Below are 15521 nucleotides of genomic sequence, written 5' to 3' on the forward strand. Positions count from 1 at the left end.
CAAGATAGAGAAGAATGAATTTTGTTCATGGAAGGTTGAAACTGAAATACCTTTGAGATGATGGTGATGTCCAAAGACAGTGGTTAAATGGATATAGAACTAAAAGGAGAGGTTTGGATTCGACATAAAATATGAACGTCATGAGGCTACAACTGACCTTTGAAATCATGGGAAATGGACTTTTAAAACAAAGGAACAGAACCCTGGGGTGGGCTGTATTAAGTCTTTGTTTTATAAAATAAGCATAAATGAAACCATATGTCCTTTCTTTCAAAAGACGAGTTATGTTTTCTGTGTAAATATTTAATTGGAAATAAAAGTATCCCTACCATGTAATGATTGGGATCTGATGAAAACAGAAATGTGATCAATTTGATTTATAAGAACTTAAAGCAAATTTTCCCAAGTGACGCTTAAAAACAATAAAATATTTTTTAAATACCCCAAAGAAGTTTAACTTTTTATCAAACATCTGAAAGCACAAAAACATTCTAGAAAACCAGAAAGTGTTTTAGACATCACCTTACATGTAAGTATAAAGAATTCCTTCCCATATTTACTTCTAAGCATTGTGCAGTAATGATTTCTTTCTTTGCCTTTGAAACTAGACTTTATGGGGATTTTTGTGTCTTATATTTCTATTTGGGACCTTGTACATAGTATATACTCAGGGGGAAAAATGTTTCCATGACAGTAAAAGAACTTTGAATAGATGACCTGTAAGGTCCCTATTTTCATGGTTTATGAAAAGGGAAGTGGTGGCAATTGTTTACTACTTAAAAGAAGTGGGCGTAGTACCCTGTAGCTCTAAAGTGCCAGTTTCAAAGCAACAGGAAGGCAGCAGACTAGTAATTTTTTTTTTTTTCTGTACTGGGGATGGAACCCAGAGGCATTCTACCTCTGAGCTACACCCCCAGCCCTATTTTTTATTCTTTATTTTTTAAACAGGGTCTCACTGAGTTGCAAAGGGCCTCACTAAGTAACCGAGGCTGGCCATGAACCTGTGATTCTGTCTCAGCCTCCCAAATGCTGGGACTGTAAGTGTGGGCCACCACACCCAGCTCAGTAAAATTTTTTTTCTTTATTGGTGCACTATAAAGATGAATGGATCATGATAATGATCAAATCATCCAGATGGTTTGATCATAATGATGATCCAGATAATGTGGATCATGTTGACAATGATATATAGTCACACAATACTTGGTGCTCTTCTCCTCCCACCCCTCTTCCCCTTTTCCATCCTTCCCAATACTGAGTGTCCAGGCTAACAATGTTACATTCACTTGTATACACATATTCGAATGTAGCTTTTCCATTAACTAGCCTCTAACAATTACAGGTATCCAACAGAGAAAGTTTGTTTCAGGAGGTGTTTATTTTTTTAAAGTGGTATTTAAAAGCTGAAAGGGCTACTAGATATTGATATCTTTCAATCTTCCTAATCTTTTTTATGCCATTGCCTATACAGAAATGGCAATGGACTACAAATACAATTTTTGAATTTTACAAAAACAAAAAACTGTTCAATCGATATCTCAAAGAGTACTTGTCACATATTGTTATGGCTTCAGGAAAACTCATCTAAAGTCCATCTTCATTTGCAGAGGGGAACTGCCTGTTGGTAAGGAAATACAGCACTCTGGATACAAGACATTAAGAAGTTAATGTTCCTCAAGTTCTGGCAGTAGAACTTGAATAAGCGGACAACTAAATAGTCAAAGTTTCCAATGCTCAAATTAATCAGGATTGGAGGTCAGACTTGAAGACTGTGCAGTATAAGGGAAGGCAGTCTAAAACTCTATTGCTTTAAAAGTTATTCTCAAGAGCCGGGCCTGGTGGTACACACCTGCAATCCAGTACTTGGGAGTCGGAGGCCGGAGGATTGAGGTTTCTGGCCCGCCGCCAATTTAGCAAGGTTCTCAGTGAGACCTTGTTTAAAGAATAATAATTAAAAATAAATAGGGCTGGAAGTATAACTCAGAGGTACAATGCCGCTGGGATTCAACCCCCAGTACCACACCCAAAATAAAAATAGTCAAATGGGGTCCCAAGACCACTGGCATTAGAACTTTATCTAAAGTTCTTTCGGGACGCATTAAAAAGATGGCCTCGGGAGCGCCGCCTGGCGGGGTCTGCGGCGCCCGCGACTCCCGAGCCCGCCCGGCCGCGGGCACGTCTGTGACGTCAGCCCGGCCGTCCCGGATGACGTGACCGCGGCGCGCTCGGGGCTCGGCTCGGGCCGGACGGCCCGCCAGTCTTAGGCCCGCCGAGGACCGAGGACCCAGGGCCGGGGCGGCCGGGCAGAGGTGACTCGCGGCGCCCCCAGGCCGGGCGGCTCTCCCCCAGCCCCGGGTAGGGCCTGCCCGCCGCGGGCCCCGCCCCGGCCGGAAGTGCGCCCGCTCCCACAGTGCCTCGCGCGCGGCGGGCATGGTAGCTGCAGTCCGCCGAGGGCCGCACGAGGGTTCGAGTCGTCACTGCTGGGGCGGTTCTGGTGTGCGAGGCGGCTCCTGCGAGGGCGGTGCGGGCCGCGGCGTGGCGCGCCGCCGCGATGGCGCTCCTGCGGGGCGTGTGGGGCGCGCTGCGGTCCCTGGGGCGGTCAGGAGCCGAGCTGTGCGCGGGCTGCGGAAATCGCCTGCGCTCACCTTTCAGGTAGGAAGGCCTGCGGGGCGCGGAGCTCCCGGGATGGCGCGGAGGCACTGCTCTGCGCTGGCTGTCTCTCTTAGGTCAGACTCGCTGGCCCCGCTGTTCAGACCTCTACCTTGCCAGGTGTACTATGGCTTTGAGACCAGGCCCTACTTCTTTAGCACCACCGTACTACTTTTGCTTCCCGCTACCCTCACTGGCCAACCTCAAAGCACTGGTTTGGCGCCTTTCGAAGTCCCGCCAAAGGTCACCTGCCGTCGTCTAGACGACTGGAGGTGGGGCCTAGGAGCTACAGTATAGGTGCATTTTTCCACTTTGCTCTTGCTAAGAGGTAAGGGCCTACAGACTTGGTCCTGCAGGCTCTTCCTTTTGGCTAGGGTAGGATTTAGATAAATCATAATGGCTGGGGGTGTAGTCCAGTGCTACCACACTAGCCAAGCCTACTTGAAGCCATAGGTTCAATCCTCAGCCCTCCAGAACAACTCCAGAAGATAAAGAAGTCCTTGGCATTCTCGTTGAAGGTGTCACATATATAGCATCTTGACCACATCTTCTTTGGAACTATGTTCATGTATATATGAATATTGGCAATTAAATACCTGACGTTATTTTCTATTTATATATAGTTTTGTATATATCCCGAAATGGTTTTCATCCACCATGAGTTGTTATCCAAAGAAACCTATGACTTCATTTCTTCGATTTTCAAAAGAACAGCTACCCGTGGTTAGAGCTCGGAACCCAGGTAAGGATTTTGAGGATTTATACTCTTCTCTGATGTAATTAAAAGGCCACTAAGAGACTGCTTGGTTTGCACTACTAAAACATCTAGTTACTGCTGGAATATAATTTTGTTTGGTGGTCTGTAAAATATAAAGTATAACATTTTATATAAAATAGAAATCCTCTAAATAGAAGTGAGAACTAGACCCGGTGTGGTGGCGCATGCTTGTAATTTCAGCATTCAAGAGGCAGTGACCTGGGGATTGCGATTTGCAGATAGCTTCAACTATTTAGACCCTTTCTAACTCAGTGAGACGCTGTTTCAAAAAAGACTAGAAAATTGGATTGGGGGTGTAGCGTCGGAGGTTCAGTGCCCTTGGGTTCCCTTCCCAGTACCGGAAAAAAAAAAAAAAAAAGTGAGAACTAATAAAAAGTACTTTTTAAAAAAAACCTGTAATATGGAAAGCACCTGGGAAAAGAATGGGAAAGCTTAAGTGTGGGTCCTAGTTGCCTTAGAAACCATTGATAAATCATTGCATCTTTTGTTCAGCTGCTGCTTCTGTCTTAAGATACTCATAAAGTTGCAGTGAAATAATGTATTCTGTGAATTGTAAAGCTTTCTACAAAATACTGATTTCAAGAGCTTTTCACTAAAAATTGTTTCTGAGTTCTTGAAAAAAAATTTCCAACTATGATGTTTGTTGACTTCCTAGAAAGGCTGTAGGAACTTCATTTAGAGTTGTATGATAACGTTAATAGCTAAATTAATAACTAATCTTAAGATTTCTACAGTCCTTTTATATGTAGAACTGTTTCACGGGATACTTGTGAAAATCAATTGAGCTTTAATAAAGACATTAACATTATAGGCAAGGGACATGCTTAAGTATCTTTTCAATATAAGATTTGGGACTAACAGGTATTTCTATAATTGAAATAAAAGATGTAAGAAAGCTGGGTGTGGTGGCACAGGCTTGTAATCCCAGTACTTGGAAAGCTGAGACCAGAGGATCGCAGGTTCAAAGCCAGCCTCAGAAGCTTAGGGAGGCACTCAGCAACTTAGAGAGACCCTGTTACCAAGTGAAATATAAAATAGGTAGCTGGGCATGGTGGCACATGCTTGTAATCCCAGCATTTGGGAGGCTGAAACAGGAGGATCGTGGTTTGCGGAGAGCCTCTGCTACTTACTGAGGCCCTTTGCAACTCAGTGAGACCCTGTTTCCAAATAAAGAATAGAAAATAGGGCTGGGGGTCTAGCTCAAAGGTAGAATGCCCTTGGGTTCCATTCTCAGTCCTGCCAAATTTGTGTGTGTGTGTGTGTGTCTGTCTGGGAGTGTAGCCCAGAGGTAGAAGGTCCCTGGGTTCCAATCTCTAGTACCACACACACACACACACACACAAAAGAAAAAGTGTATTATATGAATCACCTATATTTTGTAGTTTAATCATAATCAGTTTTTATGAACATAATTTCTAAGACTTGAAAAAATATTTTGATTAAAATAATGGAATTATTCAACCTTGGTGATACATGACTGTAATCCCAGTATTTGGGAGGCTAAGACAGAAGGATTGCAGGTTTGAAATTAGTGCATGGTAACTTAGCAATGCCCTGTTTCAAATAAAAAGTAAAATAGGTATAGCCCAGAGGTAGAATGTCCCTGACTTCAATCTCTAGAATGCACTCCAAAAACACTTAAAACAGTTGATCACCAAGCTGCTTAAACTAGTAGTTAATGTCTTTAGTTCTTTATTTTTTGTAGTACTGGGGATGGAACCCAGGGTTATTTTACATCCAAGCAATAATTCCCCAGCCCTATTTTATTTTTTATTTGGAAACAAGGTCTTGCTGCTTTGCTGAGAGCCTCACTAAGTTCCTGAGGCTGGTTTCATACCTACGATCCTCCCATCTCAGCCTCCCAAGTACAGGGATTACAGGCATGTGCCACTAAACCCAGTGTACTAGTAGTTAATTTCTAAGGATTGTTTTTGGTGGTCTATTTCAAATAACACTCTTTTTTGGTGGTAATAGTGGTTTTGGCAATTGAACCTGAGGCAATTTATCTCCAGGCTACACCCCCAGCCCTATTTAATTTTTTATTTTGAAACAGAGTTTGCTAAATTGCTGAGGCTGACCTTGAACCTGTGATCCTCCTATTTTAGCTTTCCAAGTACTGTTTCAAATAAAAATTTAAAAGGGCTGTGAATATAGCTCAGAGATAGAATACCCCTGTGGTCTTTATGGCCTAGTGACATAAAGAAAACAAAAATGACTGGGGATGTAGCTCAATTTTTAGAGCATTTGCCTAGCATGCAAGCAGCTCTGGGTTCATTCCTTAGTACCATTTTAACAAAAAGAGAAGCTGAACGTGATGATGCACACTTGTAATCCCAGTACTTGGGAAGCTGAGGCAGGAGAATCGCAGGTTCATGGCCAGCCTCAGCTACCTAGGCCCTCTGCAGCTTAGACCCTTTTTCAAAACAAAGAATAGAAAAATCAAGTTGGGGGTGTAGCTTGAAGGTAGAATTCCCCTGGTTCAATCCCTAGCACTACAAAAATAAGAAAAGAAAAAGTAAAAGGAAGGAAGAAATTAACCCGGAGTGATAAAATTGTGACATTTTAAATTTTATTCCAATTCATAGATGCAAAAATTTCAGAACTAATTAAAAGAATTTCAGAACAATGGAGGGAACTTCCTGATTCGGAGAAAAAAGTAAGCAAAGTTTTCACATTTGCTGACCATTTTTCACCTAGGAATGATTGTCATGTCTTTTAAAGGGCCAGATGGGCTTTTTAAAACTATGTATCATTTACAAGGGAACTCTATAACTTCTGATCCACATAAATGATGAGAATATAAATGAGATAAATGGTTAGCCTTTTGAAAAATGGAGGCTCATTGCTATGCTCTCGTGTTGATTAGCAAGTATATGAAAAAAAGTAGATTTCATCTGAGAGCACATTTTTCTCCTGTGGTTCAATATCTCTTTATTCAAAGTCATGTGGTTGTTTTTCTCTGGCAGATATAATATATTGAATTTGCCAGCAACAGTTTGTTGATCTTTTATTTGGATTTTTTTATAGATATATGAAGATGCTTATAAGGTAGAATGGCAGGCATACAAAGAAGAGATAGACAGAATTCAAAAACAGCTAACTCCAAATCAGATGATATCCTTGGAAAAAGAAATCTTGCAAAGACGTTTAAAAAAGAAAGCTTTAATAAGAAAGAGAGTGAGTATCATTGAAGTGTTCTTTTTTATGAAAAAGAGTTGAAATTCATGTAACTATAATTTAGGTAGTATTCGTGTATTTTGATGATAAATGTAGATCAGTTATGGTAGAATGTCATCAGGTGCACTCCAATTAAGCAAAAGATGGGATCATTCTCTTTTACCCTTAGGACCACTTGTCATTGAGTCTGTCTTAAAAATTATTATTGCTACTTTTGGATTTATCTAAATGTAGAATATGCAGTTAGTAAGACTGATAACAAAACTATAGAAACAGTTATGAAACATCCAAACCAAGAACAGCAAGAATCTTTGTTTCTGAGTCACATGTAGAATATATAACCTTCTCATTTGAATATTTCTATAGGTAATGTGAGTTTGAAGATTGCTGAATTGACTTATCATTAACATATCAGAAAAATTTAATGAGTAAGAAGTACCTTTAGGATAGAATTCTACTTTTTCTCAAATAACTATTAAAAAATTACACATGGTTCAAAGTTTATAGCTCCCAGTTTAGTGTTAGTCTTCCTCAAAACTATTTTTTGAAAGTTAGACTAAGTTTTTCTGAACATACACTATTAGAAAATGGTTGAGTTAAACCTATTTCTCTGAAACGAGATGCTAAGGCATCTCTTTCTAACCCTGATGTGTGTCAAGCTATACTAGCACTAGGTGTGAAGACTTAGCTAGTTTTGAACCAATGATGATAATCTAAGTCTGCTGGTTCATATAGTAAAAGAAAAGCAGAAAGGATACTAAGAGTAAGAGAGAAAATGTCTGTACAGAGGTGGTATTTTGGAAGGGTGATTACTGATGTGTATTTTCTCTCTTTCACTCTCCTTCCTTAAAGCACCCTGCCTGTGCTTAGGGTAGAGGGGACCAGAAATGAAGATTAGGCAGATAGAAGGGTTATTTCCTTTCTCTCCTTATTCTTCTAGTAAGAACCAAACACGTGTTGAACTTTAAAGGCTGAGGAATGAGTGGAGAGATTATCGCAGATAGTACAGTGCTAAAGAGATGCAGTGATTTGGCCAAGGGGATGATAGTGTCCTGCAAGGATGAAACCAGGAACTTTTTATCCTTTAAAAAAAAATTTTTTTTTTAATGTATGTGCTCAGTTATTCACTTCATAGAGAACATTAGAATAACATGTAAAGGAAATATTTCTGAATGGAAAAAACTCATGAAATCTATTATTTTTAAAATGTAATGCTCTCAAAAATTCTGATCAAAACATTCACTTTAATTTTGATTATTGAATACCTTAGGTAAAATTAAGTCAAATGGAGGTTAAAATTATCTGACCCTTCTATTTTTGTTATTTAGGAATTAACAATGCTTGGAAAACCTAAAAGACCTCGCTCAGCTTATAACATTTTTGTATCTGAACGTTTCCAAGAAGCTAAGGATACTTCATCACAGGTAAATAGAATTTGCATTTGTTTCTTAGATTTTTATTTTGATTTAAAAATAACATATAAAAATAAATTAAAATGCTTAGGAAATTCTAGGGGCTATCCTATGTTAGCTGGTAAAAGAAATAAGCAAATGACAAAGAGAAAAGGAGAAAAAAGTCCTTTTTTATTTTTTATTTTTATTTATTTATTTATTTTTTATTGGTGCACTGTATTCATACATCATATTGGGATTAAAAAAAACTTTTGTAGACATACATACACACATCACCCAGTTAGCCCCTACCCAATCCCCACCCCATTCCCTCCCCATCCCTCCTTCCCATGCTTGGCTTAGTGGTTGACATCTAGTACTATAGCAATTTATCCAAAATTAACAGTGATAATCTTACATAACAGTTTCATTTGTCTGATGCCACGCTTTTGATGACTTAAAGATAACATTTCAATATTTCTTTTTGCTTTCTTTCTTACCAGAGAATATTTTTTTCTTTTTTTTTTTTTAGGTGAAACTATCATACATTTATTTATTTTTCAGGAAAAATCTATCCTAATATGAGATATGGACTCTAGATACCCCCAAAAATCTTGAAGAACAAAGCTAGAAGATGTATATTTTCTGATTTCAAACCTTATAAAGCTACAATAATTGAAACAGTGTAGTACTGTTATAAAGGCAGATATATAAACTGTTGGAGTTAAAGCCTAGAGATAAATTCTTCCATATATTGTCAAGTTATTTTTGACAAGGTTTCTACGAACATTTGGTGGAGGAAATAATCTTTTAACTAAATATTGTTGAAAAATAATAATTACATGAAAAAGAATAAAATTGGACCCTTCCCTAACACATATACAAATATTAACTCAAAATAGATAAAAGACCTAAATATAAACTATAAACTTCTAGAAGAAAATCTGGGTCGTAAAACCTCACAACATTGAAATTGGCAGTGATTTCTTGGATATGATTTCAATGGCACAGGCAACAGAAGGGTAAATAACTCCCTAAAAAATAAAAAAAAAAATTGTATATCCAAGGAGAATGTAAACAGAGTTAAAAGTTACTGATAGAATGGGATAAAATATTTCCAAATGCTGTATCTGAAGGTATATTAATATTCCAACTAGTAATCCTAAAAATTAGCAACAATAAAAGCAAACAATACAATTTAGAGATATGTAAAAGACTAAGATAAATAATGAATCTCCACAGATAACCAATCTTAGTTGTCTGTTGGATGGAAAATCTTGTTTCTCTGGTTCTGGTGTGTGTTGCCTATTTTTTCTTTGTAGTTAATCTCTTTGAGTATTTTCTCTAGCGCTGGTTTTGAAGATATAAATTCCTTTAGTTTCTGTTTGTCATGGAAGCTTCTTATTTCCCCATCTAATTTGATAGAAAGTTTTGCTGGGTAGGAAATTTTTGGCTGGAAGTTGTTTTCTTCAGAGTTTGAAATATGTTACTCCAAGCCCTTCTGGCTTTCATGACTTGATTTGGGACGTCTGGAGTGATTCTAATTGGTTTGCCTCTGAATGTCACTTGGCCTTTTGTTTTTGTTGCCTTTTAGATTCTCTACTTGGCTTCCACATTAGTCATTTTGACAATTATGTGGCGTGGGGATCCTCTTCTCTGATCCTGTCTAAAGGGAGTTCTATAAGTTTCCTGGACCTGTGTTATCAACCTCTTGCTCTATGTTTGGAAAATTTTCTGCTATTACTTCCTTGAAGAGATTGTTGATCCCTTTGATTGCACCTTCTTTTCCCTCCTCTATTCCAATTATTCTTAGGTTAGCTCTCTTAAAATGGGCCCATATTTCTTCAATGTCAAATTCCTGCTGTTGGATTTTTTTTTCTAAATTAGAAACTATGCGTTCATTTATGGAGTGATCATCTTCTAGGAGCGAGATTCTATTCTCCCTGTGGTCTAATCGGTTGTTTATACTTTGAATTGAGGCCTTTACTTCATTGATTACATCCTTTATCTCTTTTTGGCTCTCTCTGAATTCTTTTCGAAACACCTCTATTATTTCTACAGTTATTTTCCTTATTTGATCTTCTAGAAATCTCTGAAATTCTGTTTTATCAGGTTCTGATGTTGTGGGGTTGTGGGCATTCATTGCTCCATTGTTATTCCTCTTTCCCATGATTTTGGAAGTTTGTGCCTTCTCTGAGTTCTTCCCTTGGGTCACTATGACTTCACTTAAGGTGCTCTGGATCTCGAGTCTGTGGTATCTCAGTCACCACTACTCCTTTACTGGGTTGTATTGCAGAGTCTCAGACCCTGGGAGTCAATTGAGGCTGCTTTAGACCATGGGGGCTGCCAGGTTGGGCGTTCTCCTGCAAGGAATTGTGACTATGGTGTGATATCTCTGCCATCGCCACTCCCCCTCTGGGTCAAGTCCCTGTGAGTGCAGTACTGGAATTTCTCCTGTAGGGGCCTCAATTTAACTCACTGTTGTTGAGTGCACTGCTGGAGCTGTAGTGGACTTGGTGAATTCGCTGCTGCTGCCGCTGGTGGCAATATGGCACCACTGTCACGCCCTCGGCCGTCAGGCTGGTGTATTTCTTCTCTGTTTTTGAGCTCTGCTCTGAGTCCCTGCAGGGTGTGCTGAGCCCAGCCTCTGGGAGCTTTAGATACTCCCTGTCCCGAGAAATCTGCCAAATTCCGCCCGGCTGGTTGGCAGCCGCTCATCTCCGCTCGCTGTCCGCCACTCCTCTCTGGAGCCTGGTGGGCTGTTGAGTGCATTGGTCTGGCGCTGTCCGGTGAGCTCGCTGCTGCCGCCAGCAGTATGGCGCTGCTGCTGTTTCCTTAGCTGTAAGCCGGCGTATCTCCTCTCTGGCTCTGAGCTCCGTTCTGAGTTCCCCTCCTCTTTGGAGCCTGGTGCTACAAGGGAGGATGGCGCCGGCGCGGCTCTGCGCCATGGCTCCAGCCGCAGCACTGCCATCTACAGTTTCTTTCTGGTGTCTCGTTTTTCCAGCCCTCTTTTTCTCCGTCCCTTGTATTTACATTCTTTGTTTCTCTGCTGATGGTGTTTTCTGGCTATGAAAGGTGCTGATTTTGTGGTAATAGAGATTGGTTGTTAACGTGGCTCGTAAGCCCTGCTTTTCTCCGTTGCCATCTTCCCGGAAGTCTAAAAAAGTCCTTTTTTAAATCATATACAGTTAACTCAAGTGTGTAGTTGACAATATACATACCTTGCCAACTTTTTAAGGTTTTTTATTTTTGTTGTTTTGTTTTTTTGGGGGGCACTTAGGATTGAAACCTGGGCATTCTACCTTTGACCTTTGCTCCCAGCCCTTTTTGTTTTGAAGTAGGTCTTCTAAAAATTGTTGAGAGTCACTGAGTTACTGAGGTTGGCTTGGAACTTTCAGATTCACAGAGTGGTTAATGTTCTGGAAACTTTTCTACCCCAGCAGCTCTTAATTTTTATAGTCACTGGAAGGAATGGGACTAGAACTATAATATTTTATATTTTTATACTTGGAATTCAGTATAACCTATTGCTTCATGTTATATTCTTTGATAAAATTTTGGTTATGCCCATGAAAATGTGTTATACTCGCAGATATCATCATGTGAGTGTGTCAGAGAAAAAAAAAGGCTTGTCAGTCACTGCTCAGGCTTAGTCTTTCTGTTTTTTGCTCTTGGGAGCTCCAAGTGGACAGTTTTGTTTTTATTGTATAATATGATGAGGTGAAAGAAATGAACATTCAGACCCCTAACCCATGGCAATATGAAATGAAACTTGGCAAGTCTGCCTCTTGAGGTTATTTGTATCAATGGTTTATATTACAAATGTTTATCATATGCTTAAGTAATGTATATATGTAGCACAGTCTTCACTGGCTATATACTTTACTTCATTATTCACCTTGGGACTTTAAATTTGATTTCTGTAGTTCTACATTACTGAAATGTAAACGCATCAATTTTTTTCCCTTAAGTTGGAATTTGCTCACCCAATAACTGAACCTTCAGCCATGCTTAGTGGCACACACATGTAATCCCAATACTTGGAAGGCTTCTTGATGGGAGAATTGCAAGTTTGAGGCCCTGCCCTTAGCAGTTTAATGAGACTTAAATTTTTTGTAGTTGTTGGGGATCGATCTCAGAGCCTCACTGAATGCTAGATAAACATACCTCCTGCCCAGTCTTTTAGTTTTTCAACCATAATTGGTTTTCATAGAGTAATTCTGTTTTACTCTTGTGAGAAGATTAATGTCCTAGAATCCACTATGGTGATTTAACTTTTTTGTGTGTGAGTGTGTGTGGTACTAGGGATGGAACCCAAGGGCATTCTACCTCTGAGATATACCCCCAGCCTTATTTTATTTTTTATTTTGAAACAGCGTTTCACTAAGTTTCCAAGGCTGGCCACGACATGCAGTCCTCTTGTTTCAGCCTCCCAAGTACTGGGATTACAAGTGGGCACCACCATGCCTGGTTGATTTACATTCATTTTAAACAGTACTTCAACCAAGTCTACCTTCACCTCTGTTTTAAATCTGTCTGGTGCTCTCAGTGCCTTCACTGTTCGGAATTCTTAATTGTAAGTCATATTGCTTTTAGGTTTCCCCCAGTACCATTAGCAATCCTCTTTTTGGGGCCATTTAAGCCAGTTATCTCTTTCTATCTGCTTTTCAACTTCCAAAATTTTGTTTTGGTAGTCCTTTTTGCCAACTTTGTATTTTATGCCTTAAAAATTTACGCCGGGCGTGGTGGCGCACGCTTGTAATCCCCGCGCTTGGGAGGCAGAGACAGGAGGATCGCGCAGGTTCGAAGCCAGCCGCGCGCGCTGGCTTAGGAGACCCTGTTTCCAAATATAAAATGTAAAAAGAGGTCTGGGAGTGTAGCCCGGAGGTAGAAGGGCTTCCAGGAACCCCAGTACCACCAAAAAAAAAAAAAAAAAATTTGTTTATTGGGTTTCAGGAGGGAACAAAAATAAACATTTCTATTCCTTTAATTGTATAGATGAAGAACCAAGCCTAAGAGAGGTAAAATGAATTTTTCAAGTGACATAATTAGGTTTGAGTAGAATTAGGGACTTGTATTATTTCTATGACAATGCCAAACACTTAGACACAACTTTTAGAATAAAACCTAAAGCTACAGGTAAGAAATAAAAGCAATCTTTCAAGTGAGTCCTCAACAGAATGCAGAGTCTGGATATTAATTTTTCTGAATTTAAAAAGGTAAGGACCTTTATAAATTCATTTTTGTAAATTTTATTAATTTTTGTTTAGAAACATGTTAACTGAAGTAGCTTTGCCTATAATTATTGATATCTGAGTTTTTGTTGAGTGAACACTAAAAAAGGGTTTTCTCTAATTACTGAAATCCTTTTATGTACTACTTAAACATTGTTTTACAGGCAAAGCTGAAGAGTGTAAATGAATCATGGAAAAATCTGTCTATTTCTCAAAAGCAAGTAAGTATTAAGGTATTTAGTCTTAAGTGTTCTAAATATTCTAAGTGTTTAAGGTAAATATTCTTAAATGTTCAATTAGGACAGGGCTTTTTTATATGAGAGCAGTTTAATATTACTAATAGTATTTTAAAAGTATTTATATATTACTAATACCAGTTTGTCTTTTCTCTCTCATAGTTTTTGACTGCCAAGAGTTTTTAAATACCAATATTTGAACTGGGCATGTTTGGGCACGCTTGTAATCCCAGTACTTGGGAGGCTAAGTCAGTAGGATCACAGGTTCATGGCCGGCCTTGGCTACTTAGTGAGGCCCTCTACAACTTAGTGAGACCCTGTTCCAAAATAATGAAAAAAATAAGCTGTACACTTGTAATCCCAACATTTGGGAGGCTGAGACAGGATTGCAGTTCAAGGACAACCTCAGCTACTACTTAGTGAGTCCCTTTGGAACTCAGACCCTGTTTCAAAATAAAGAATAAAAAATAGGGCTGAGGGTGTAGCTCGGAGGTAGAATGCCCCTGCGTTCCATCTTCAGTACCACCAAGAAAAAAAAAAAAGTAGGGCTAGAGGTGGAGCTTGGAGGTAGAATGCACCTGGATTCACTCCATAGTACCACAAAAGAAAACTCAAAAAACCAACATTTAATATTTAAAATGATGGTTTACACCTGTAGTTCCAATACTTGGGAGGCTAAGACAGGAGGATCACAGGTTCTTGACCAAATCAGCAAGTTATACCAAGGCCATCTTTAACTTAATGAGATTATTTAAAATAAAAAATAAAATAGGACTGGGAGTGTAGTTTAGAGGTAAAAGGCCCCTAGGTTCAATCTATAGTAACAAACACAAACATACACACACACACTCAAAAAAACAGAAATGTTAATCACCTGGCAAGCTGGCACATGCCTATAATTCCAGGACTTAGGAGGCTGAGATAGGAGGATCACAGACAGGTTCAAGGCTAGCCTCAGCAATTTAGCAAGACCCTCAGCAACTTAGTGAGAGACTATTTCAAAATAAAAAATAAAATAGAGCTGGGGGTGTGGCTCAGAGAGAGAAGGCCCCTGGGTTTAATCCCTAGCATCACATACACAGAAAAAATGTTGCCAGGCATGGTGGCACACTCCTGTAAGTCCAGTGACTTGGAAAGCTGAGGCAGGAGAATGACCAATTCTAGGCCAGGCGGTGAGACCCTGTCTCAAAACAAAGAATAAAATGGGGCTTGGTGTGAAAGCATCCCTGGGTTCAATCCCCAGTACCAAAAACCCCTAAACAACATTACTTATAATCTTAGCGTATACATTATATGTTGCGTGGTGATCCTACCCTACTTTTACCATCTTTCCATTCCAAGCCCTAAAATTATAATAACTTTATTAATGCTTATAAAAGCTTTCTCAGCCTTTTTCTCATCTAACATTTATCTCACCAAAACATTCTTTCTTCATTTTGTCTACCTAGAGAATGGTGATACAATTTCTATGTGTATATGGAAGCATTCCAAAAATTAATTGCTCTTTTCTAAATAAGTCATTATAGAATTATTCTTTTTTCTCAGGTATATATTCAACTTGCTAATGATGATAAAATTCGTTATGAAAATGAAATAAAATCTTGGGAAGAACAAATGATTGAAGTTGGACGAACTGATCTAGTACGTCAAAAGAAACATCTAACAAAAGATGACATTGAGGAGAGTTAAGATAGAAGACATCTCTGTTCATGATGATTAGGAACAAGAAACCATTAGGTCTCAAAACCTATAGCTGCTGTAATTAGAAAGGATAAAGTTGGTAAACATATTCAATTGTTTTTTTCTTTAGCCCACAGACTTCTTCCAGTTGAATACATTTTGTATTAATATTTAAAAAAACCAATAGATGCAGAGTCATGAAAAATTTGATTTTCTGTTTCAGAACTACTGAAGATCAAAATATTCCATGCAAATGTAACTAATACCTTTGATAAAGGTAAATGAGACAAGTTTTTTTATATTGGAAGACAATTATGGAAAGACTATTCTTGTTCCTTACATTATGGAAGTCGAAATTTCTTTTAAAAATTCTCAC

General features: G+C 38.9%; 1 protein-coding gene across 1 annotated transcript; it reads left to right on the plus strand.

Annotated features, from left to right (window-relative positions):
* Positions 1-2551: 2551 nt before the first annotated feature.
* TFAM (transcription factor A, mitochondrial) lies at positions 2552-15154 on the plus strand (the record flags this gene model as incomplete). The annotated part of the gene is made up of 7 exons (XM_080698688.1): positions 2552-2652; positions 3273-3391; positions 6013-6083; positions 6455-6604; positions 7933-8028; positions 13394-13450; positions 15011-15154. The coding sequence occupies 7 exons, from the start codon at positions 2552-2554 to the stop codon at positions 15152-15154; spliced, it is 738 nt and encodes a 245-aa protein (XP_080554814.1).
* Between the last annotated feature and the right edge of the window lie 367 nt (positions 15155-15521).

Source organism: Muscardinus avellanarius (genome assembly GCF_963383645.1).
Source record: "Muscardinus avellanarius genome assembly, chromosome: 7".
Taxonomy (NCBI): domain Eukaryota; kingdom Metazoa; phylum Chordata; class Mammalia; order Rodentia; family Gliridae; genus Muscardinus; species Muscardinus avellanarius.